Source organism: Heterocephalus glaber, unplaced genomic scaffold, assembly GCF_053883595.1.
Source record: "Heterocephalus glaber isolate CG9 unplaced genomic scaffold, H.glaber_assembly_v1.0 deba00001610, whole genome shotgun sequence".
Lineage (NCBI taxonomy): Eukaryota > Metazoa > Chordata > Mammalia > Rodentia > Bathyergidae > Heterocephalus > Heterocephalus glaber.
This window is the reverse complement of record NW_028258381.1, coordinates 33,208,024-33,230,700: the sequence shown is the minus strand read 5'-3', so window position 1 is coordinate 33,230,700 and position 22,677 is coordinate 33,208,024. Positions and strand designations below refer to the sequence as shown.

General features: G+C 43.2%; 1 protein-coding gene and 1 long non-coding RNA gene across 8 annotated transcripts in view; one reads left to right on the top strand and one right to left on the bottom strand.

Moving 5' to 3' along the window:
* The first annotated feature begins 851 nt into the window (after window positions 1-851).
* LOC147822684 (uncharacterized) lies at window positions 852-18,472 on the top strand. Its single transcript, XR_015445493.1, has 3 exons — window positions 852-1,490; window positions 6,149-6,225; window positions 11,042-18,472. It is a non-coding gene; the product is annotated as an uncharacterized LOC147822684 (long non-coding RNA).
* A 73-nt stretch (window positions 18,473-18,545) lies between these two features.
* The window catches only part of LOC101697194 (putative C-mannosyltransferase DPY19L2), a 69,626-nt gene continuing 65,494 nt past the window's right edge, over window positions 18,546-22,677 (bottom strand). For all 7 annotated transcript variants that reach the window (XM_013070401.3, XM_021254600.2, XM_021254595.2 and 4 more), the window contains one exon: window positions 18,546-18,955. In XM_013070401.3, the coding sequence (XP_012925855.2) occupies window positions 18,778-18,955 (178 nt within the window). In that variant the 3' untranslated portion in view covers window positions 18,546-18,777. The remainder of the gene's footprint in view (window positions 18,956-22,677) is intronic.

Here is a 22,677-nt window from a genome sequence, read left to right as displayed (position 1 = left end):
AGATTGGAAAGGAGCGCAAATATTTACATGTGCAGCTTGAGCGTGTGTGTCAGCCTGGTTTACAGGGCTCCCATGAAGCGGATTACCCTGCGAATTCTGAGAATTTGAGTTATTCCGGCCTAGCAAGGCCAGCAGACGCCCCCCACCAGGCCGTGGGAAGTCCTGGCTCTGCCGCCTCAGAGTCCACCGCGCCGGGGGCCTCAGAAGCCGCCAAATCGCCCAGCGCGCATCTCTGGGTCCCCAGGCCTCCTATCCTGACGCGGCCGCCTCCCTGCTTCCCCGAGGCTAGGGCCTAGGGGCGCACAGGGGCACAGAAGCCATGGTTTGGAGAGCAATCAATGTCTTTGGCAAAATGCTCCCAGCTCTGGCTCAGAGTTTCTTTGGTGCGTTTCTCCAGGAGTTAGAATGTGGGGTCCTTTGAGGGGAGTCCCAGCTCTGGGACCAGTGCCTGGCGGGGCCTGGACGTGGCGCCCGTTTCCCGTCTCCCAGGCACTTCCCAACTTTCTCTTTTGGAACTCTGCGCAGGTGGAGGAAGCAGAGCCCAGGCGAGGACTCCGAGGATTCCCCGGTGCAGGTTCCGGGATCCCAGGTCCCGGGCTGCGACCAGACCGTCTTCGCGCGCCGTCCTCCGGCCTTGGCTGCGGGACAGGACGGGGAGCTGGGCGGCCCCGTCACCCTAGGGCAGCGCCCCTGACGGTGACCCCGGGCTGGGCTCCGCGCCTGCCCAGCGCGCGGCCACCGGGCGCCTCGCCCCAGCCGCCCCCGCCCCGCCGGCCCGCGGCCCCGCCCCCGGAGACCGAGGCAGGAAGCGGTGGCGGTGACGTGCGGCCGCGCTGACTGGCTGTTGCCCGCAGGCACCGCCACTGCCCGCAGCTTAAGGCGCAGGGCCGCGGGCGCCCAGGCGCAGAGTCTGTCGCGCCTGGCTGAGCCCCAGACGCCCGAGTTCGGCTTCCCGGCGCCCGCGCCCTCGCCGCGCCGCCCGGCCGTGGTCACCCCAAGCAGCCTAGGCCGCCCCAGCGGTCCCCGGCAGGGGGACGGGAAGGACGCGGAGCGGGCGCCCCAGGCCCCTGAGCGGAGCGCCGCGGATGCTCGGCCCCGGCCTCGGGCAGCCTGAGCTCCGGCCTGCGCTCCGGGTGTGCGCGCCTCCCCGAGTCCCCGGAGGGTCCCCCCACTTCTCCTCCAGCCCGCGGGAGTCGCTGCTCCTCCGGACTTTGTCGCGGGGCCGTCCGAAGGCTACGGAGCAGCTGCGGGGAGGAGGCTCGAGCTGACCCTTCCCAGTCCCTGCCCGACGCTCGGAAACTTGGCGCTACCTTTCGGGTCTTTGTCTCCCCGGGGACCCCGCACGGCCAAGAGCGCGCCAGGGACCATGGAGTTCGCGGCGTCTCCCAAGCCCCAGCTCTCCTCCCGGGCCAACGCTTTCTCCATCGCGGCGCTCATGTCCAGCGGCGGCTCCAAGGAGAAGGAGGCGGAGAGCACCATCAAACCCCTGGGTAAGTGGGGCTGGCCGCGCTGCCGCCCGCGCTCCCTCTGTCCCCTGCTGTGGGCGGGTGGCAACAAGCGGGGGTGGGGGGCTCTTCCCAGCCAGCCGCCCTTAGGACCTGGGCCCAGGGTCATACTTCTCAGGAGGGGGGTTTTTCCCCTTCTCTACCCAGTTTTTTGGGGGGTGTCACAGACTGTTGAACACCAGGAGTGTCGCATCTCCTTTGTGGACCACTTACTGTTTGTCTAGAATCCCGATATCAATCGGACACACGGTGTTTCTAGGTGTAAAATAACAAAAGCCCTTCTAAGACGAAGGGATTTACAGAGCATGTAACACCGGAGAATGGATTGGAAACCAAAGTGATGCTAAAGGCGTCAAAAGAAATCGATTTAATTTAGTTTTTGCTCTGGCTTGAACGGACTCACACTCAACCCCTGACACCGCTGTAGAGCCCCGCGGGATCAGCCAGCTTTCTCCCTGTGAACCATTTTCTCCCCAGAAACCGCAACCTACAGCAAAACTCATTCTATTTCCGTGGTCATTTTCAGTTGAGGGTGGCAAACCCATTCCCCAGTACCCAGTTCCCAAATTTCAGTTATATTAATTATTGAGCGATCTTGGCCATGTATAGAAGACTCTGGGCTCAGTAAAAAGAGAACAGGAGAGCGCTTTCCTTCGAGCCGGTGAACTGTGTGGAAGGAAACCGCCCGCTGGAGAGAAGTGTTTAAAAGCCATTTTACAACAGGGGGAGAAAGAAGTGTTCCATCACCAATCCTCGGGGCCTCGGGACAGCATTGTCCCACATCTTGATCATCTGATATCTTTAAAAATGCTGACAGCAGGGCCAGGGATTCATCTCAGTGGTTCTGCTGCCTGCCCCTCAAGCTCAAGGACCTGAGTTCCATCCCTGGTACCAAACAAACAAACAAACAAACAAAAATGCTGACAGTAATCGAATAGCAAACTTAATTTTTCCAACCATCCCCAACTCTTTCCTCATATCCTTCCCAACTGCTTAACATATTACATCCAATGCCATTGTGATAAGAAAGAGAACGATTTAAAAAGAAAATAAGGAACCTGGGCAGAGAGAAGAGAGCAGAAACCTGTGTACGACTTTGAGGCAGGGAAAAGGAAGCCCGAACTCTGGAAAACAGAGTGTCAGTCTCCTCTGAGGGCTTCACTCCTTCTCTCTCTTCTTCCCACCCACCATTCCTGAGCCTCAAAATCTGCCCAGAAATGGGAAATGGGAAACCTCAATTGTTTGCGGGTGGGGGGGGGGGATTAACTACCACTTTCAAAGTAGTACTTGTGAGATGGCCCAACAGTATCCACTGCCATCGGGGAGCCCTGAGTCCTTTATGAACACCCCCATCTCATTCGGTACCTTTGAGGAGAAGAGGGTTTCAGGTTAAAATTCCTGACAGGTGTGTGCACAGCGGGCTGGGAAGCACGTGAGCTCCTGCTGCAGTGTCACTTCTACTTTACATCTTTAGTTTCCTCTGAAAAATCACCTTCCATCTAAATTTCAAAATCCTAACCATGAAGCCATTCCTAGCTTTCACAACCCCCTTTACTCCTCCCTCCCAGAACCTGTAAAATGAGCATCTTCCTCCTGGAATTTGAGAAGGGCTTGTGCTCTTGTCTTACACGGGGGGCATAGAGATCAGCCTTTTTCAAATAGGAAGAGGAGCTAGAGACAGAGGGGAAAGGGAAGGAGAAGAGGAAGTAGAAAGAATTAAAACCATGAAAGTATTTATTAAGTGCAACAAATAAATACTAAGAAACATTAAAAAACCGAATCTACAAGTTAAATAAAAGGGGGCTGGGAATGTTTGGCACTCCTGAATTTGATCCAAAAAAACCAAGACATAAAAATAGCATCCATTCAGAACCCTGTGCAATTTCAGTGACAATAAATTCATTCAACTTTTTCCCTCTAATATCTGAACAGAATTATTTTCTCTGGAATTGAGTAAAGTGGCCCACAAAGAAAGCAAATATCTGGTAAATGTCCCAAATCCTTTTTTTCTAATAGATCCCCTAAATTTAAGTCATTGCTGAACCTAATTGGTAAATCTGGATGTTCAGCCCCATGCGCTACTCTTGCAACTTTTCTGAATTTCAAACTGCAGAGTGCAGAGAAAAAGTTAACATGGAAACTTCTAAGGGTTATGGAAGCTGAGTTTCAAAGCTTTTGGAAGTAGATAATTCTAATAATGAAAGAAAATCCAGAGAAATCTGAAAACTCACACAGAATTGACTCAGCTCCCTTTTGCAGAGTCACAACAGTAACCCTAGGGAAGCGGGCAGCCCCATTGGTTGAACCACACACGTGTTTTGAGAGCAATACTCAGGATTTAAGGGGCAACACACTCATCAGGGTCTGGGCTGTTACATTTGGAAATGTGAAGAACAGACAGAAATTGAAAACCCTTTTCAGGGACAAAGTATTTGACCATTAGAGCAGACAGTTCTTTCTGTTTGGGTTTATATGCACCTGGAAACTGCTCTGGCTCACAGTGAGGAGGGCTGGCTGTGAAAGAACTTCTTTCCATAACAGTTTTTCATTCAGACGCATTCCCTGCGTTAAGCAGTCAGTTGTTGATGAATGAATGTGAAAGTGTTTCCGTGGACGGTAAAGCTCTTTGGAAATAGAACATCTTTTAAAGAATAAGTGTTCTGTAGAAAGAGACCTAGCTCACATCTTTGAGGGTTTTAAAATCTTGTTGGTACCTGTAACCTTAGAACATATGCATTGTCAGGGCTAAAGATGTTTACGGTTTCCTTCAAACAAATACAGATTTCTCTTCTGTCTCAAAAACTGACCTACAAAAATAATGTCTGAAGCAGACAACTCCTCAGAAAGCAGCAGCCCTGTGCAAGGCACGATTCTCTGCACCTCATAGAGGTGGCACTGCTGCGACACCCCCACCCTGTGGTACTAGGGATTAAACCCAAGGGCCTCTTCCACCCAGGCCCTTTTGTAATTTTTCATTTTCAGACACAGTTTCACTGAGTTGCCCAGGTTCCTCCTGCCTCAGCCTCCCAAAGTGCTGGCATTGCCTGTGTGCCCCACTGTGCCTCCCTGACTCCTGCACATTTCTTTATGTGCACACTCTATGTGCTCTCCACTGCAAACAGGTTTCTACTTGTCAACCCTATTTCCTCCCTTCTCTATTAATTTCCATCATTAAGCTGAAATGGAAATCAGTGTTTTTCTTAGCTGCTCTTCAGGAATGTTCACGGATTACAGCCGAGCGCTTTGCAGACACTTTCAAATGCCCTTGAAGACTGATATTTTCCCAGGATCCATCCTATAGATGCCAGGGTTACTGACAGAGAAGAGGGGTCCAGCCGCTTCAGATTGTCTTGGTGGGGAGGCTCCTTGAAAAGGCTGGGTAGGGTCAGGGTGAGAGTTAGGGTCCAAGTGAGCTTTATTGCAGTGCTTCAGGTCCAGCTCACTTTAGGAAAACTTGCAAAAGAAAAACAATCTCTTGCAGTGAAAAGAGAATTTGGGCGCATGCTAATAGTTTCAAATGAGCCGTGGATAGACTAATCTGAGGACAAGCTGCCTTTTAGAAAAGCTGTATTTCCAGCTCTGTGTTCGGTCGGCTCCTTTCTCTGAGAGGAGGACTGGCCTCCTGCTCCCCCAGAACTTTTCCCTCTGTTCAGAGCCTTTTGTGTGCATTTCCCTCCAAAGACGAACGTGGGCTCTGCTTCTGATGCTCACGAGCTCTGCTCTCCCTGGGTTCTAACTCAGCCACCGACTTGAGGGCCTTGGCCCTCGCCCTCTTGTGCCTCCGTGTGGCCATCTGTCAGGCAAGTCAGGCAAGGGCGTGGACACACGGTCGCTAAGGCTCCTTTCAGCTCTCACGGGGATTTGCCACCTGGAGGAGGTTTGACCAGCGTCCCCTTTACTGCTGCTCACAGTCTGAGGTGTCTTTCTCAGGAGGCAGGGCCCATGTGGTGGTGAACCTTCCTGCATTCACTGAGTCCTGTAAGGAGTACAGATGCCCTGGCATAGACACTTAATGCTTGAGACAGCGATTCTTACTAGGAAGTATTTGTTTCCATAGAAACATACGGTTCTATAAATAACAACAAAAGGTGGACCAATTAGATTCTAATTCAGTCAAATGAATGGGCTGGGAATGAATTTATATTCCTAAGGCTCCGTGTCCTGTGTTTCTGTCTTGTATGTCACTGTGGCATTGCACACGATGCTCTTTCTGGACATTTCATCCTTCATCTGTCCTGGTGTAGGTACCTGCTCATAGTATCAACAAGATGTCGTCAAGTCAGAATGAGACAATGTTTTTGCTTTTATTTCCCATTCCCTAGGAATGCTGGAACTCTTAAGTAGCTCCCCATTAAGGTGGCTCCCTCCTGTCCTGCCATGGCCTGTCACTACGGTGTTGTGTACGTCACACCCCAGTTCTTGTCCACCTTGCCTGAGAGTCCAGTTCTTGTCCACCTAACTGGGTCCAGCTTGGCCGTGACCCATCCTTCCTGTGACCTTGACTAGCACTTTAAACCCTGCCACGATGCTGACAGACATTGCGATGTTCTTGAGGTGCCATGGAAATGAAGACAATTTGTTTCTGATTTTAATTCTTTGACCTTGGAAATGAGATTGTTTTGTACCCATTCTTTCCTTTCTAGATAATCAAGCTGAAAATAGACAGCAATCCTTTTGCCAAAGGATTCCGGGACTCCTCCAGGCTCACTGACATCGAGAGGTAATGAGAATTTTCTGTTTACTTTCGTCTTGATAAGATGAAGAGAAGAGTGAATTTGTAAGAACACATGGGTCGTGATGCCAGCGAACCCTGACCTTGTTCTATGCGGCCCGGCCTCTGAGTTTCTGTGTCCTTTCCTTCTATTATAGACAGCTAAATTAGATAGAAATATTATAAGCAGTCAGACGGTGCTAGGACCTTGAAGGTATCAGTACAGAAGATGAGAACACATTACAACTGTGAGTGGAGGTGCATCTGTTGAAGGCCAAGCCTCATATAAAATGGAATGACCAGGCCTACATGGCTCCTCAAGGGATAAGCATAAGTTGAAGAGTATACTATAATTGGTATCACCTGATCCAATAAAGTCTAGATAGACATCAGTCACCCAGGTAGGTGAGCAGGACCTCCTGATCCATCTCTTTCTAAAAATGTCCTTGTTCTTCCCATGTACACTTTCTACATGATCTCTTCCCCATTGGATCAATATTCCCTAAACAGCTATACTTGTAATCACATTGGTTGATCTTAGTTTTGACTCATGTTGTACCTACCTTGTGATTTTGCTTTATAAAACTTCCTTGGTGAAGTGAGGTCTGTGACAACCCACTTTTGGGTCCCTTCCTACCTCTCAGGAGCTATTTCTCTCAATAAATATTTCCTACTCTTAACCTCCGTTGTTCCTTAGAATTCATTCATACTCCAGTTTGGGGAACATGAACTCAGCGTGTCAGACATCTAGCAGGTCAGGAGTTGTATTCTTTCTTCCCCCTTTATCACTTCCAGCTGACTGAGTGTGATAAGTTTCTTTGTTACTGGGACCAAATACATGCCATACACAACTTACAGGAGAAATGTTCGTTTTGGCTCATGATTTATTCCATGGTCAACTGGCTCCTAAGCAGAAACATCAAGGTGGAAGGGCATGATGGAGGAAAGCTGTCCATCTTACCCCAGCCAGGGAGCAGAGAGCAGGAAATGAGCCAGAGAGGAAGGGGCGGGGACAGGACACAGCCTTCCCCCCAGAGACCTGCTTCTTCTAGCTGGGGACCCTCCTAACAGCCCATTCAGCGCCCCATTGTCCAGTCTCCTCTCTGGGCTGCACCTCAGAGCAATGCTGCATTGAGGAGCATGATTCTTTGGGGGACACTTCACATTTAAACCGGAACACTGACGCTTTGCCTCTTGATGAAAAGGAAAGAGAGGTGATGATTATTTCCATTTTACTGATGGAAACCCGGAGTCAGTGCAGATTTGTTTCTAAATATTAAAATCATTTCAGCCCATGAAAACAGAGCCCCTTTTCATGTGTCCTTATTGGTAAGGCAGCCTTTATCACATTTGTATCTACTGCCATGATACCACTAAAAATAATTATCATGAAAATTTCCCACCTAGATACCTCTATGGATAGCTCTACGCCATGACTATAATTTTACAATCTATGTGTATTCTTTTACACATAAATTCTTCTTGGCTTTTTATCCTTCAAAACAAAACATCTCTTTTTCAGATTATAGGACACATAGGGATGAGGATCCTCTCAGGAGAAATATATCCAATCAGCCACTTCCAAGTAGGTAGTTTGTTTGTTTGTTTATTGGGACTGGGGATTGAATTCAGGGCTGTCACTCTGAGCTTCGTCCCCAGAACTTTTTTTTTTGGATCGAACTCAGAACCTTGTGCTTGTGAGGCAGGCACAGTGCCACTGAGCTAAATCCCTGGCCCGGCCCCAGATCTTTTTTTATTTTTTATTTTGAGACACTCTCAGTAAGTCTCAGTAAGTTGCAGGGCCGGTCTGGAACTTCTGGGATGACAGGCATGCCCCACCATGGCTGGCTCAGTGTAGCTATCTGTTAAGCACCTATTCTCATTCCTGCTTATTTTTCTGATCAGACTCTCTGATACTTACACACAGCAGCCTATGGGACAGTCACGATCATTCTCATTGTATAGATGATTAAACCAATGCTGTTATAAATTCAGTTGCCTGAAGTCACACAGCTGTGGAAAGGCAGGACCAAAGCTCAGGCTTTGGAGGCTCTCAAAGGTAAACAAGCAATATGGTAAGGATCACACATATAGATGCATTGCTTGCCCAATAAGGCATGTTTTGTATCCTTAAGGAGATTGTGAGGAATGAAATGTCATAGATCCCAGAAGGGAAGCCTTCATGGATGTGGTAGAGACCAAGAAAGGGAAGCAGAAATTTCATTCTCGCTTATTTTTCTGATCTGACTGTAAAAATTCTCAGTGTACTTTTGTTATACACCCATGTTTATCTCTTAATGTCCAATGTCACCATGGCCTCAAACAGTGAAGGAAATGGTTACAACGCCTGGTTTCTTGCCTCGTGTTATAACATATATAAGATATATATATATATATATATATATATAACATATATTGTGCTTTCCTGCAGGAAGGGGTGGTTCCAAAGTGTCCTTATTGGGGGGTCTTCTCACCTCTCTGTGACACTGATGTTCTGGCTGGACAGGAGGGCTTGGACATATGAATATGAATATAGATGTCTGTGTGTGTGTGTGTGTGTGAGTGTGTGTGTGCACGCATGCAAAAACATGCATTTGTGTAGATTTAAAAGTCTGAAGATATTCTACAAAGAATATTACATCATATGAGTATGTGAATCTATAATTACCATCTAAATGAGAAAACAACATTAGTTGAAATATTCTGAAAATGAAGTTCAAGTTTGCTTTTCCTTGGAGTGGGGGGTTGGTTGGTGGTGGGAAAATAATGCCTACAGAGTTGGCTCTGTGGTGAGTGCAAGAAAAGTCCAGTCAATGTAGGGGCTGAGTGTGGAAGAGCCAGGTGGAGTGGGACTGAAGCCCAGCCTGGGTGGATAACCCAAGAGCTTGGTTTTGTTACCCAGGTTTCCTGTTACTACTATCCACGTCGTGGCCCTAGCAGCCACAAGGACAGAGGAGCCAGCCATTCCAACAGGGGCAGCGGGGTGACGGTCCGTCACCTCCCCACTGCCACTTCCGCCTTCCCTCTCTCACCACCCTGCCCTTCTGCTTCTTGGGCTTCTGGGGTCAGGAGCGAGAGGTGGGAAGAAAGGAATAGAACCACTGACCCACAGCCTTGGCCCTGTTTCCCCTTTTGTTCTCTGACTCTCTTGCATGGTAAAATCATCTGCCACAAAAGCAGGAGATTGCAAAACATTTGAAAGTAGGGAGACCCAGTCATCTTTCTTTATCTTCCATGAAACTAGGCTGGGCCATTAGATAAAGTGTGTGCATGCAACATCAGCTCCCTTGATTCATTGCCAGTTGAGCAGCAGTTATTTCTATTTTTGGTTTGCTTTGCCTTCTCTGGTGAGAAGTTAGTTAGAAGCCAAGACTCTGGGGCCCAGGACTTGTTGGGTTCTCTACTTTATACCTGGACGGTAACGCTATTCTGATAAATATAAAGTTATTGTAAAACCACAGGATACCATCCAAGATAACAACCAACCATTGTGCCGTATCTCCTTATATTATAGGGTTAAACTCAGTGCATTTTCTTATCCTAACATAGTGGCATTTTAAAATTAAAGATATAAAGTAGCCCTTATTAGAGTAACAGCACAGTAGAAAAGTTCTCCCCTGTGTTGCTATAGCAAAATATTGAAAATAGAGTGAGGAGGGGATAGACAAGCCCCCAAGAAAAAGGAAGCTATGGAATGGAGGAAGAATTACACAGCTAGCAGAAGCTGGATGTGGATCTTCAAATAGTCAGATCCTGGACTCTAGCAATAACAACAAAAACAACAAACAATCCTATTTTCTCTGCCTTATTCATATTACTGTTTTGTTCTTCAAAAGATCATTTTGAGGGAGATACCTTCAATAGCTTCATTTTGCAGCTGGAGAAATTTTAAAACATTAAGTAACTTTCTTCCCTACTAAGTGGTAGATCATGGATTCAAATCCAGCCATAATTTACATTCTAAGATTTCAACTGGACCCCCAGAGCACCCAATACAGGGTTGGACTCTTACAGAAGAATGAAGAAAATATTGATTACTTTGGGAATGGAGTCAGTCATGCAGTAGGGATGGCAAACAGTAGAAGTATACCAAAGGACTCACCAGACACCCTGTCTTTAAAGTTTCCCCATATTTTTTGAGTTATTTTCCACTTTGTTCCTTCATGAGATATTTACTGAGCACCCACTATGTGCTACATATCAAGCTGAGTGGAAAGGAGAAATGAATAAGACACACACCCTGTATATAGGGAGCTCAACAGCTCAATAAGAGACTCCCAAAAGTAAACAAGTAATTTGGTAAGGATCAGTGTGATGTGTGGTGGTGTCAGTGGGGGACCAAGGGTTTGGTCAGGACCCAGTTCCAAGAGGAGGTGACTGTGAGCAGATGAAGATGGGATGGAGAGCAGAAGGGAGGAGACGGGTAAGACCTTAACTGCCTGAGCAGACAGAGGGAGCAGTTCACTGTAGAGGGAATGGAAGTTGGAGAGCAGGCAGGACACAGCACTGGAGGAGGGAGAGACAGATGGAAGATGCAGAGGTGGTGGGCAAGGAGGAAAAGGGTCAGGGAAGGTGCTGTCCGCTGAGGTAATCACAACTGAAAAAATAAATCAATAGCGTGACTCATGTCCTTGAGTTCTCTTTGTTGTTTGCATTTTCCATTAAAATGTAAGCAAACCAGCACCCTAAGACTTTGTGGTTAATTTGAGGAAAATTGTTATAATACTTCACTGCCAGCAGATGGCGAGATGTGAACATAAAATGCTTACTTATTCCAGTGTGATCTAAATACAGTAGATGGTGCTTATTTAAAATTTTTTAAAAGGCTCCCAGCGTAGAGGAGGAGGCTTCTGGGTCGACTTGCCACTACTCCCAGCACAGAGGAGGAGGCTTCTGGGTCAACGTGCCACTGCTCCCAGCACAGAGAAGGTAAGCCCTACAGGCACCAGCAGCACACCCTCCTCCCCTGTCAAAATGAGAAGACACATAAACAGGCCTCAAAACCAAACTTCCATGTCACCTACAGCAACCCCACCTGGACTCCCTGAACAAAAACAAAAGAGGATCTGGGAAAAATGAAATCAGAAATAATTTCTCAGATAACAGCAGAGAATATGTGCATAGTACAAGACATGATTAATAAATCTAGCGAGAGCTGAGGAATGTGATGGAATCCCAACATAGGAAACAAATGGAATCATTTGTGATGCAAACAGATTTCCAGGAGATGAAAAACTCCATTGAAAGTCTATGCAGCAGAATGAGCCAATGTGAGGACAGAATTTCTGATGTAGGAGATAAGATTGCAATTAGTGATCAGGAAAAGAAAAATTGCTTTAAAATTATAAGGGTCCATGATAAATCAATCAGGAAGCTGCTAGACGATGCAAAGAAGAATAACATAAGAGTGATCAGAGTCAACGAAGAAACAGGAGAGAGTATAGATGACATAAAAAAAACTGTTCACAGAAGTAATGGCAGAAAACTTCCCAACCAAGGGAAAAGAACTTGACATACAGATAAGTGAGGCATATAGGACTCCAACTAGCCTTGATCAAAAAAAATCTACACATAGGCATATAATAGTTAGGATTCCAGAAACTCAACAGAAGAACAAAATTCTACAAGCAGTTGGAGAAAAGAAACAAATCGCATACAAAGGAAAGTCCATCAGAATCACAGCAGACTTCTCAATGCAAACCCTCAAGGCAAGAAGAGCTTGGAGTGATGTATTTCAAGCCCTAAAGGAAAACAGCCTCCAACCCAGATTGATGTACCCTGCAAAACTATCTTTCAAAATTGATGGAGAAATAAGATACTTTCATGACAAAGAGCACCTCAAGGACTTTATGAATACCAAACTGGCCCAACACTCCAAAAAATCTTAGACAATATCCTAGGAAAAGACAATGAGGATCACAACCCCAGGAAGTCCAGCAAAATTAATCCATCAGGCATGACAAGAAATTAAATGCAAATGGGGAGAATCCAACAAAAAGAAAAAGGCATGACAATGATAAGTCAATATGTATCAGTTATAACCATCAATGTTAATGGTCTCAATTCAACAATCAAAAGAAATGGACTGGCAGAATGGGTCAAGAAGCAAGATCCAACAATATGCTGCATACAAGAAACACAATTCAAAAAGAAACTCATAGACTGAAAGTTCAAGGGTGGAAAACAATACTCCATGTGACAGGAACCAGAAAAAAAGCAGGAGTAGCTATCCTCTTTGCAGATCAAGTGGATTTCAAACCAACACTGAGTAAGAGAGACAAAGAAGGTTACTACATCCTTGTAAAGGGAACAATCCAAGAGGAAGAGATGACAATCATAAATATCTATGCACCAAACACTAGTGCACCCAGCTATATAAAACAAATACTAATGGACATGAAAAATCATATAAGTACTAATACAATAGTAGTGGGGGACCACAATACTCCACTGTCACAAATAGATCAACTAGACGAAAAACAAGTAACGAAATACTAGAATTCAATCAAACTCTTGAAAAAAATGAACTTAACAGATGTTTACAGAGTCTTCCACCCCACAAAATCAGAATACACATTCTTTTCAGCTGCACATGGGTCATTCTCCAAAATAGACCACATACTCGCTCATAAAACATATTTAAGTAAGTGCAAAGGAATTGAAGTTATCCCCTGTATATTATCAGACCATAGTGTGATGAAATTGGAGATCAATAGCAAAAAAAACTGCAAAAATTTCATAAACACATGGAAATTGAAGAACACACTTCTGAATAACCAATGGGTCACACAGGAAACTAAAGAAGAAATCAGACAGTTCCTTCAATTAAATGACAATGACAATACAACATATCGGAATCTATGGGAAACAATGAAAGCAGTCTTATGAGGGAAATTCATAGCAGTGAATATGCATATTAGGAAAACAGAAGGAGCCCAATTAAACAACCTGATGCTGCACCTCAGGCTTCTAGAAAAAGAAGAGCAGGACAACCCCAGAGCTCATACAAGGGAGGAAATGATAAAGATCAGAGCAGAAGTCAATGCAACGGAGACTAAGAGAATGATACAAAAAAATCAATGAAGCCAAGAGTTGGTCCTTCAAACGAATCAACAAAATTGACAAGCCCTTAGTCAATCTTATCAGAAAAAGGAAAGAAAAGGCCCATATCCATGCAATTAGGAATGAAAAGGGTGAAATTACAAGAGACTCAGCAGAAATCCAGAGGATCATCAATAAATAAGAGAACCTATACACCAATAAGATGGAAAACACAGAAGGAATGGACAGATTCCTAGATATGTATGAATTACCAAAGTTGAACAAAGAAGACCTAAAAATTCTAAACAACCCAATATCAATCAATGAAATTGAAAACGCAATTAAAAACTTACCAACTAAGAAAAGCCTGAGTCCTGATGGCTTCACTGCTGAATTCTACAAGACATTTAGAGAGGAACTACTGCTGCCATTTAAATTCTTCAATGCAATTCAATGAAATTTTCCCCTTTTTTGTAGAACATGGGTGCTTGATACACAAAGACCCTCAAGTACACCGACAGCTAGATTGCAAAAACAGAATTCTCATCATATAGAGGCTGTTTAGCTACCAAGAAGCTGTGTAATATTGCATAGCTTGGCTAATGCAAATCAAAAAATTCTTTTTTTGTGAATTGTAGTGCAATTTCTGTGAATGATGTGTTTCTTCAAAGTCCTATGAACCATACTCCGGGGATTTTTAAGAAGCTGTACTAATTATTGAAAGACCATGCATCTTCCTCATCTACAGCTTTGAACTTTCCAACTTTCCTTTATAGAATACAAAATGATTACCTTAAAATATTAAAATAAGAAAGCAAAGTGCCAAATAATCACTCTTTGTATTCAATTTGTGTCATGTGGTCCAGGCACGGTCACACCGTCTGCCATTTGAAGAAGGAGCGGGACGCACTGCACAGCTGGAAATCAGTAACATCTGTTGCCTTTGAGTTTGTCTGAACAGCTGGACCTCAGCTACCAGCCACCCCTGTTAGTGCTTATTTGAACACCCAGAGCAGAGCCGCCCAAGGAGAATCTGAGGTTCAAGAACCACAGGTGTCATCAAACCCCTGCCTTATTAGCATTATAAAGAGTGATGCAGTTTATAAATGCTTAAATCTAGACAGTATATCATGCATGTCTCGAGGAAATGTAAAGTGAGTACTTACAAACTTCACATCTGGTTTGGGAGCAGGACAGTACCACCAAGGTACCCGGTGGCTCTGCTGGCCTGCTTCCCCTCCTGCAAGTGACCAGGTTCAAGGGTTCAGTCAAGTGGGCCTGTGCTTTCATGGCTTTGCCACACTGTAGCTCTGAATAACACTGTTTTGATTGCTTTTTAGCTACATGTAAGAGGTGTGTGTATTTGCATACACATCCATTCTATTCAATGACTTCATTTTTTATCCTTAACATTATATTTGAGATTCATTTCTGTTGGTGCTTATAAATTCCTGAACAATGTTCCATTATACGGAAATACTTTATTTTATCCATTCTGTGGGTAGACTTTTGGGTTGTTTTTGGCTTTTTTCCTTCCAGGTATGAATGATGTCCCCGTGAGCACTGCTGGGGACAGAGACGCAGAGACAGCTCTGCAGGCGGGATGTAAGTTGAGGTGACTGCGTGCCTCACATATATTAGGTAGCAAGTTGTTTCCTTTATGGTTGTACTGACCCCTACTGTAATTTCAAGAGCATCCTTATTGTTCCATTCTCACCAATTATTATTATCAGGCTTGTAAATTTTTCTATATCATTTTAATATGCATTCTCTTTAATTTTGCATTTTCTTCTAAAACTTTCAAAGTTCTGCCTTTCTCATTTAAGCCCTTGACCGTCCATCTTAATCTGGGTTTTGTGTGTGAAGTTATATGTCCATTTGTCTTTCAAAGAAACATTTTCTTATATTTCTCTTGGTTAAAAAACTTTCAGAGAGAAAATTTTAACCCTAACCCCATCTATTTTGAGGAGAATCAGTGGGTTTACCAAAGACTACGATCATACACAGAGCTCAGAGAAGCACTCCCCTTCTGTTAGGATTTAGATCTTGGGTGTCTCCCCAAAGCCTGTGCTGGAAGGTGGTTGGATCACAAGAGCACTGTACTCACCAGTGGGTTTGTCCATTGATGAGTTCATAGCTGAGTTGCTATGGGGAGGTGGGGTCTGGTTGGAAGAGGTGCATCACCGGGGTGTGACCTGGAAGGATCCATCTTCTGTGCTTCCTGACCCCCATGATGTGAGCAGCTTTCCTCCACCCAGGACTTCCTGGTGCCGCCAAACATAGCCAGAAACTTCTCAACTGTGAGCTGAAATAAACTTCTCCTTTACGTTGTGGGTGTTGGGTAGTTTGTTCTAGCAGTGAGGAAAGTGATGAAGAAGCTCTGCCTTTCCAAGGAATAGGAAAATGGTGAGTTTTGGCTGGGTATAAATTAAAGTAATAATGAGTATCACATTGGGCCTCACAAATTGGCAAAGAATATTCTGCTAAGGCTAGCCCACGAGAGTGAGACTGTGAGATGAGCACTGTCTCACACATACATATTAGCTTTTGGTGGTGAATTCAGTCCTTCCGGGAAGGGCAATTTAAGGCTGACTGCACTGAAGGCTTTTAGGTTGTCTATAACCTTTCACTGAAATTTTACTGTGGGAAATAGAGTATGGAAATCATTTTAAAGTAAAAAAATAAAAAAGAAGATATGCAATAGTTTTACATGCAAGCCAGATGCATGTGGCATGTCAGTCAGCCTTGAACTGTATTCTCTGTGGTGGCCCTATGAGCCTCTAATGGAGCTGAAAACTCCCTGCCACCTGCTGACACTGGCGCTGTTGTATGCTGTAGCATACGAGTTTGCAGTGATGCTTTCGTATCAAATCTACAGGGCCAACCATCTAAAAGGAGATCACATATAGCTAGGTATAGTAGATGATACATGATAACAGTGATGAACGGCTGTTACCACTTTGTATTTACTACACTAGGCTTTTTGTTATTTTAGATGTACTCCTATGACTTATAAAAAAGCAGCAGAACAATGCCCTTTCACCAGCATCCTCCTCCGGCATCATTTGTCATTGGGTCATGTGAAAGTGGGTAGTGACTCACTGAGGGCCGAAGTGAAGACAGCTGAAGAATGTTCAGAGGCTCTAGATAAGCTGATTGTGAAGAAACTCACTTGCCGGAGCTGAGCTTCCATATGGACGAGAGCCTCCGGTCCACAAAGGGATGCCTGAAAGGACTTCGTCCACAAGGAGGCCACGTCAGATACAGGTCTCAGGGCTTTGAATGACAGGGTGATGACCTTGCTGGGGCAGTGCTGCAGGCTGCACATTGAAGTCCTTCATAATCCAGCACCATGAGGACCCCAGGGCTATCACATCTGTCAATAAGCACACACTGCCAGGGTCTTACAGGATCAGCAAGAAGTCAGGGGCCACCGTACTTCTCTTTCGAGACGCTTTTCTGAAGTGCTTTGCCAGCAAAACAGAATAGCACGCTTTGGAGAATAACACACTTTTCCGGATCTTCTTTATGGTTGACAATGATCTGAGGCCTCCTCCTTTACTGCCGATCTTCATCCCAATATCAAAGTGGTGTCTTTTTGACCCAGCTGATGGATCACAGTGCTATAGCAGCTTCTGAAGTCTGCCACCTGAGGACCCCTGCCCAGGCCAGTGCAGCAGCCAGTGAGGACATGTAGATGACACAGATGGAGCCTGGAAGAGTCACAGTGTGTCTGAGCGCATCTAGCACCTGGCTTGGGTTTGAGGTGATGTCACTGAAGAGCATAGGAATGGCACCCGGAAGAACACATCCAGAGGTCCACACATGACTTCAAGGGATTTGCCGAGGAGGAGGCGGCTGCAGAGATCAAAAAGTCTGTGGCTGTGAAAGAAACACCTTAACCTGTCTGGGGATGAGGACCCAACTGAGGAGCCCCTGGAGGTAGGTCCCGAGGAGCTGCCTAATGAGGAATTGTGGGGCTGGACGAGGAATGCATAGCTGAAGAAGAGAACTGAAGGGCCGGGGATTTAGCTCAGTGGTTTCGCTGGCGCCTGCTACGCAAGCACAAACACCCAAGTTCGATCCCCGGTACAAAAAAAAAAAAAAAGAAGAGAACTGAAGAGGAAGAAAAAGAAGAACTCCCAAGAAAACTCATGGTAAAAGGTTTAGCAGAAGCTACTGCAGATCTCAAGTTCCTTAGGTGAAAATGTGGACTCTGACTCCAAAGGCTTTCACCAAGGAGGGGAATGTTCATAGTGTGTGATCTGCTTCTAAGCAAATCTATGATGCAAAGGGAGAAACCCAGAAAACCCTACGGATGTGTTTCTAAAAAGAGTGACCTGTCCCCTACAGGAGCCTCAGGCAGGTCCTTTGAGAGATTCCAGAAGACACTGTTTTCCTAGGAGGTACAGCTCAGGTGTGTTATCATCCTCAGTTGTGTGTGTGTGTGTGTGTGTGTGTGTGTGTCTTAGCCATTTTTTAGGTATTTCCATGTTTTAGATAAATAAAATGTGCATTTTCTTAGCGGTTTTGCATCTCATATTACAGTACTTTACAACTCTAAAGGTTGAAAAAATAATTTTACTTTTGTGTATATGATTGCCTCTCTACTATAAGAGAGCTAATCTATGGAATTAAAGCATTTTGTTATCCCAAGTATAGAGGGTCAAGAATGTAAGGGAAGTATAAAAACTTGAAAATGATTAACCCAGAGTAGAGGCACATTAAAATATTATGGATTCAGCATATTTAGTATTTACCAGGCAGAGAAAAAGAGTAAGTGCGACTCTTTGGATTTGACTACTATATCTTCAGGACAACTCCTTACCATTTTTCAAAGCATTATTGTTGGGTAGGTTTTATTGGGGGAAAGGGATCACAAATCACGACCTCATCCAAAACCAAACATAAATGAAACTTACAAATGAGCATTACAAAAGATGGTGGCTGGAAACAAAGGCTGTGTCCAAAAGGTCACTAAGGCCAACAGGCCATTAAGAGGGAAAGGCCTTTGCTTCATTCAAGATTTAGCATCTGATAATCTCATTGGATGAATCTACCTGGAAGTTCCTCTCTGATTATGTTTAACCACAAATGTGGTTGTTTACCATAATGATTGTCATTGTACCTGGATATTAAGAGCAAAACCACTGACTCTGAAGACAAATGAATACCTGTTGAACTTAGATTGAGAACTAATCGGGGAAAAACTGGTTGGGTAAGCAAACTTCTAGAGACCCAAAACACTATAAAACAAGGTGTTTTAAAAAAAATTCTTTAACTCAAAATGATTTTTAAAAATTTATTAGAAATTATAAAAGATCTTTCCTGAGCATTAGTAAAATAATCCATATAACCAGCTTAATAAGGCTGACATTCAATGGAGAACAATGAATTTGTCTTTTGCAATCAGTCATTGTAAGTGTGTGATTATATTAAGCATCTCTTATTAAAGCTTGTGATTTTAATGAATGTTAAGTGTGTGTGTCCTTGATGCTCTCTTTGCACCATCTCCTTTGATCAGACGAACCTTATGTGGTCTGCTTCTCGGTTAACTTTCAACACTCTGTACACGGCATTCTGAAACACGGTGGTGAAGTAAGGCCTTTCGTCCTGGAGTAGGGTTCTGCAGAGGGAGGGGTTGGCTGAGTTGGAAGGGTCTTCCATGTCCCAGATTTCCAGCATACTGCAACCCGGCCTGAAAAGAAAGGATGTAAAAATATCCATGTGAAACATGCACTCATACTCAGGGCAAGTGCATAAATCAGAAAGTATCTCTGACATCACCAGAGACTCACTTATTCAACAAATTAAAGATTTTAAAAGATCATTTCAAAAGACATGGGTTCAACATTTGGATATTTGAGTTGCTTCCAGCTTTTTTCTGTCTCAGGAATGAGCTGCTGTGAACATTTGTGTAAGTTGTGGGTATGGACGTATGCTTTTGATCCTGTGTAAATGTACATAGTAGGTGTATGTTTGATTCCGTAAAAAACTGCTAAACTGTCTTACAAAGTGGTTGCACCATGCTACAGTCACATAACCACATGTGAGAGTTCCAGGTCTCCACAGTGTCTGCCACACTTGCAGGGTCTTTTTCTTTAATTTAGCCAATGTATTAAATGTTTAAGGGTATCTCATTCACCTTTTAATTTGAGTTGTTTTTGAGATTTGAGAGTTCTTTATACATCTAAAGTTCTTTATACAACTAAAGTTCTTTATCAGACACAGGCTTTGAAAATAACTTCTCCCAACTGTTGTTGATTTTTTAATTATTCCTGTTTATAAAAGACCAAAAGTTTATATTTAATGACTGTCTACCAACAGTGGGTCCTCTCAGCGATCATGATTATAATATTAGGTCTATGAAATCTTTGCCTAACACAAGGTCACAATGATTTTGTTCTAGGACTTTTATATTTTTAGATTTACAGTTCTATGATTCATAGTGAGTTAAGTATTATAGATGATGTGGAGTGTAAACGGAAGGGTTTTTTTTTTTTTTAGCATAAAGACACTCAGTTGTTTAAGCACTACTTGTTCAAAGGCTCATTTCTTCACTGAATTGTTTTCATATCTTTCTCAAAAATCTGTTGTCTGTGTGCACATTTTTTCCTGACTCATTTCATTCATCTATCTTGACTCCAGAAGTACCACTGTGTTGACTATTGTAGCTGTATGATAAGTTTTCAAATCAGATAATGTTAGCCACATAAGCTTGTCCTTCTCTTTCAAAGTTGATTTGGCTCTTCCAAATCCTTTGCACTTTATACATGAGTTGAAGAATTAGCTTTTCAAGTTTCATGCCTGCTTGGATTATTTCCTGCAATTGAATTGAATCTGTAGATCAATTTGGATAGAAGTGACAAGTTAATAAAATTTGGGCCAGGGATTTAGCTCAGTGGTGCTGCGCCTGCCTTGCAAGTGCAAGGTCCTGAGTTTGATCCTGGTACCTGAAAAAAATGTTAATAAAATTCACTATTTTAGCCCGGGACCACAGCACATCTCTTCATTTATTTAGATATTTTATTTCTCTCAGTAATGTTTTGTCATTTTTAATGTGCAGTCATTACATGTCCTTTATACATAATATTTTTATGATTTTAAATGCCATTTTAAATTTCAATTACAAGTTCCTGCTAAATAGAATTGATTTTATATTGATTTTATATCCTGTATTGTTGCTAAAGTTCCTTATTATCTCTAAGAGCTTGCTGGTACTTCTACCAGATTACCTGTAGATGACTATGTTGTATCTGAAGAGACAGCTTTACTTCTTCCTTTCCAAGTGGTATGCCTTCATTTCTTTTCCTTGCTTTACTCCGGTGGACCCATCAATCAATACAATGTTTACTGTTGTAAGAATGGAATTCCTCTTCCTGCTCCTGACTTCAGTGAATTGTCTTTCACTACTGACTATAATGTAAGTTATAGTTTCTTCATAGATGATCTTTACCGGGCTTAGCAAGTTGCCTTCAACTGTTAGTTTCTAAACATGTGGGGGATTTTCATTATTTATTTCTACTTTAATTTTGTCATAAATACAGAACATAGTTTGTATGATGTGAATTATTTAAAATGTGTTGAGGCTTGTTTTATGTCTAGAAGATGGTCTTTCTTTGTAAATAGACCGTTTATTTGAGAAGAATGCTTACTGTATGTTCTTGGGTGTTACGTTCTATAATTGTCAATGAATTCATATTCATTGGCAACATCATTCAAGTCTTCTACAGACTGGTTAAATTTCTACTTATCCTGCATATTCCTGAGAACACTGTTAAAGTTTCTGACCATATCATGGGTTTGTCTACTTTTCCTTTATAAATCTATCAGGTTTTGCTAGATGTATTTAAAAACTGTGTTATCTGGTGCATCAGAGTTTAGGGTTGCAACATCCTCTTCAAAAACAGATCCATCTGTCTTCATTTGTAAAATGACTGTGCTTAACCTGGATAATATTCTTTGCATTCATGTGTACTTTATCTCATAGATTTATAACCAGTGCAGCTTTCTTTTGACTAGCAGTAGTAACTTGTATCCTTTTTCTGTCTGTTAAGTTTTAACCTGTTCATTACATTTAAGCAAATTTCTTGAAGGTAGTACATAGTATGATCTTACCGTATGATGCAGTCAGCTGATTCCTTATTTTTATTAGTGACATTTTGTCTTGTATTAGTTTCCTATTGCTGCTGACAAATCAGCACAAACTTTGTAACTTAAAGCAAAATATATTGCTTTCAGTTCTGGAGGGAAGAGGTACAAAATCAAGATGTTGGCAGGGCCACAGTCATTTGGGAGACTCTGAAGGAAAATCCATTTCCTTGCCTTTTTCCACATTCTGCTTTCACAGTCACATTACCACCTTCGCCTCTGACTCTCTTGTCTCCTCTTATAAGCACCCTGTGTTTACACTATTCCTACCTGGATAACCAAGGTAATTTCACATCTCATGAGCATTCATTTAATCACAGTTCCTGGGTATTCAGACACCAATATCGTGGAGGGGCTGTGATTTAGCACAAAAGACCATTTTCATGTAATGCAGATATTATTGTTGTTAGGAATAAGTCTGTCATCTTGCCATTTTCTATTTGTCTCACTTGATCTTTATTTGCCCTTTCTACATTTTCTGCCTTATTTTGGATTAAGCAATTTTTATGATTCCATGTTAATCTTTTTTGTTGCTTTATTAGCTATAATTCATTGTTTAGTCATTGCACTGACTGCAATAGGGTTTATAGGATATACAGACAGTGCTCAAGGATGTCTGGACTTAAGATATTTTGAGAATCTGATGCTATGAAAGAGATATGCATGCTATAGAATCCATACTTTGACTTTTGACCTTTTCCCGGACTAGTGATTTGTAGTACAGTATTCTTACCATGTTCTGTGTGGCTGGGTTATGCTGTTTGGTAGGTTGGGTGTGTTAGGTCATTTTCCCACTTAGGATACTTTCAACTTGCAATGGCCTTTGGGGGACATAACTCCATGTTAGGTTGAGGAGCATCTGCATGGTTTGGATACCGTGTTTTGTCTTTTCACATCTCATCACATCTATAAAACACCTATCTGTGTGTTTTGTGAGATATTTAACACTTTATTATAAAAGAGGATTTAACCAACTGTGCGCTAATATAAGTGTTCTGAACATGGTTAAGGTAGTCCAGGCTAAACTATGATGGGCGGTAGTACAGGTGTATTAAGTGCATTTTTCGCTTACATAGTCTACTTATGATTGGTTTATCAGGGATGTAACCCACTGTAGGTTGAGAAGCATCTGGATGTATGCAAGAAAAACCTTACAATCATATACTTCTATTCTCCCCAGACATGCTATTATTGTAGTACATTTTAATTAAATGCTATAAACTCCACAATATACTCTTATTTTCCCTTAATCAGATGATTATCCATTCT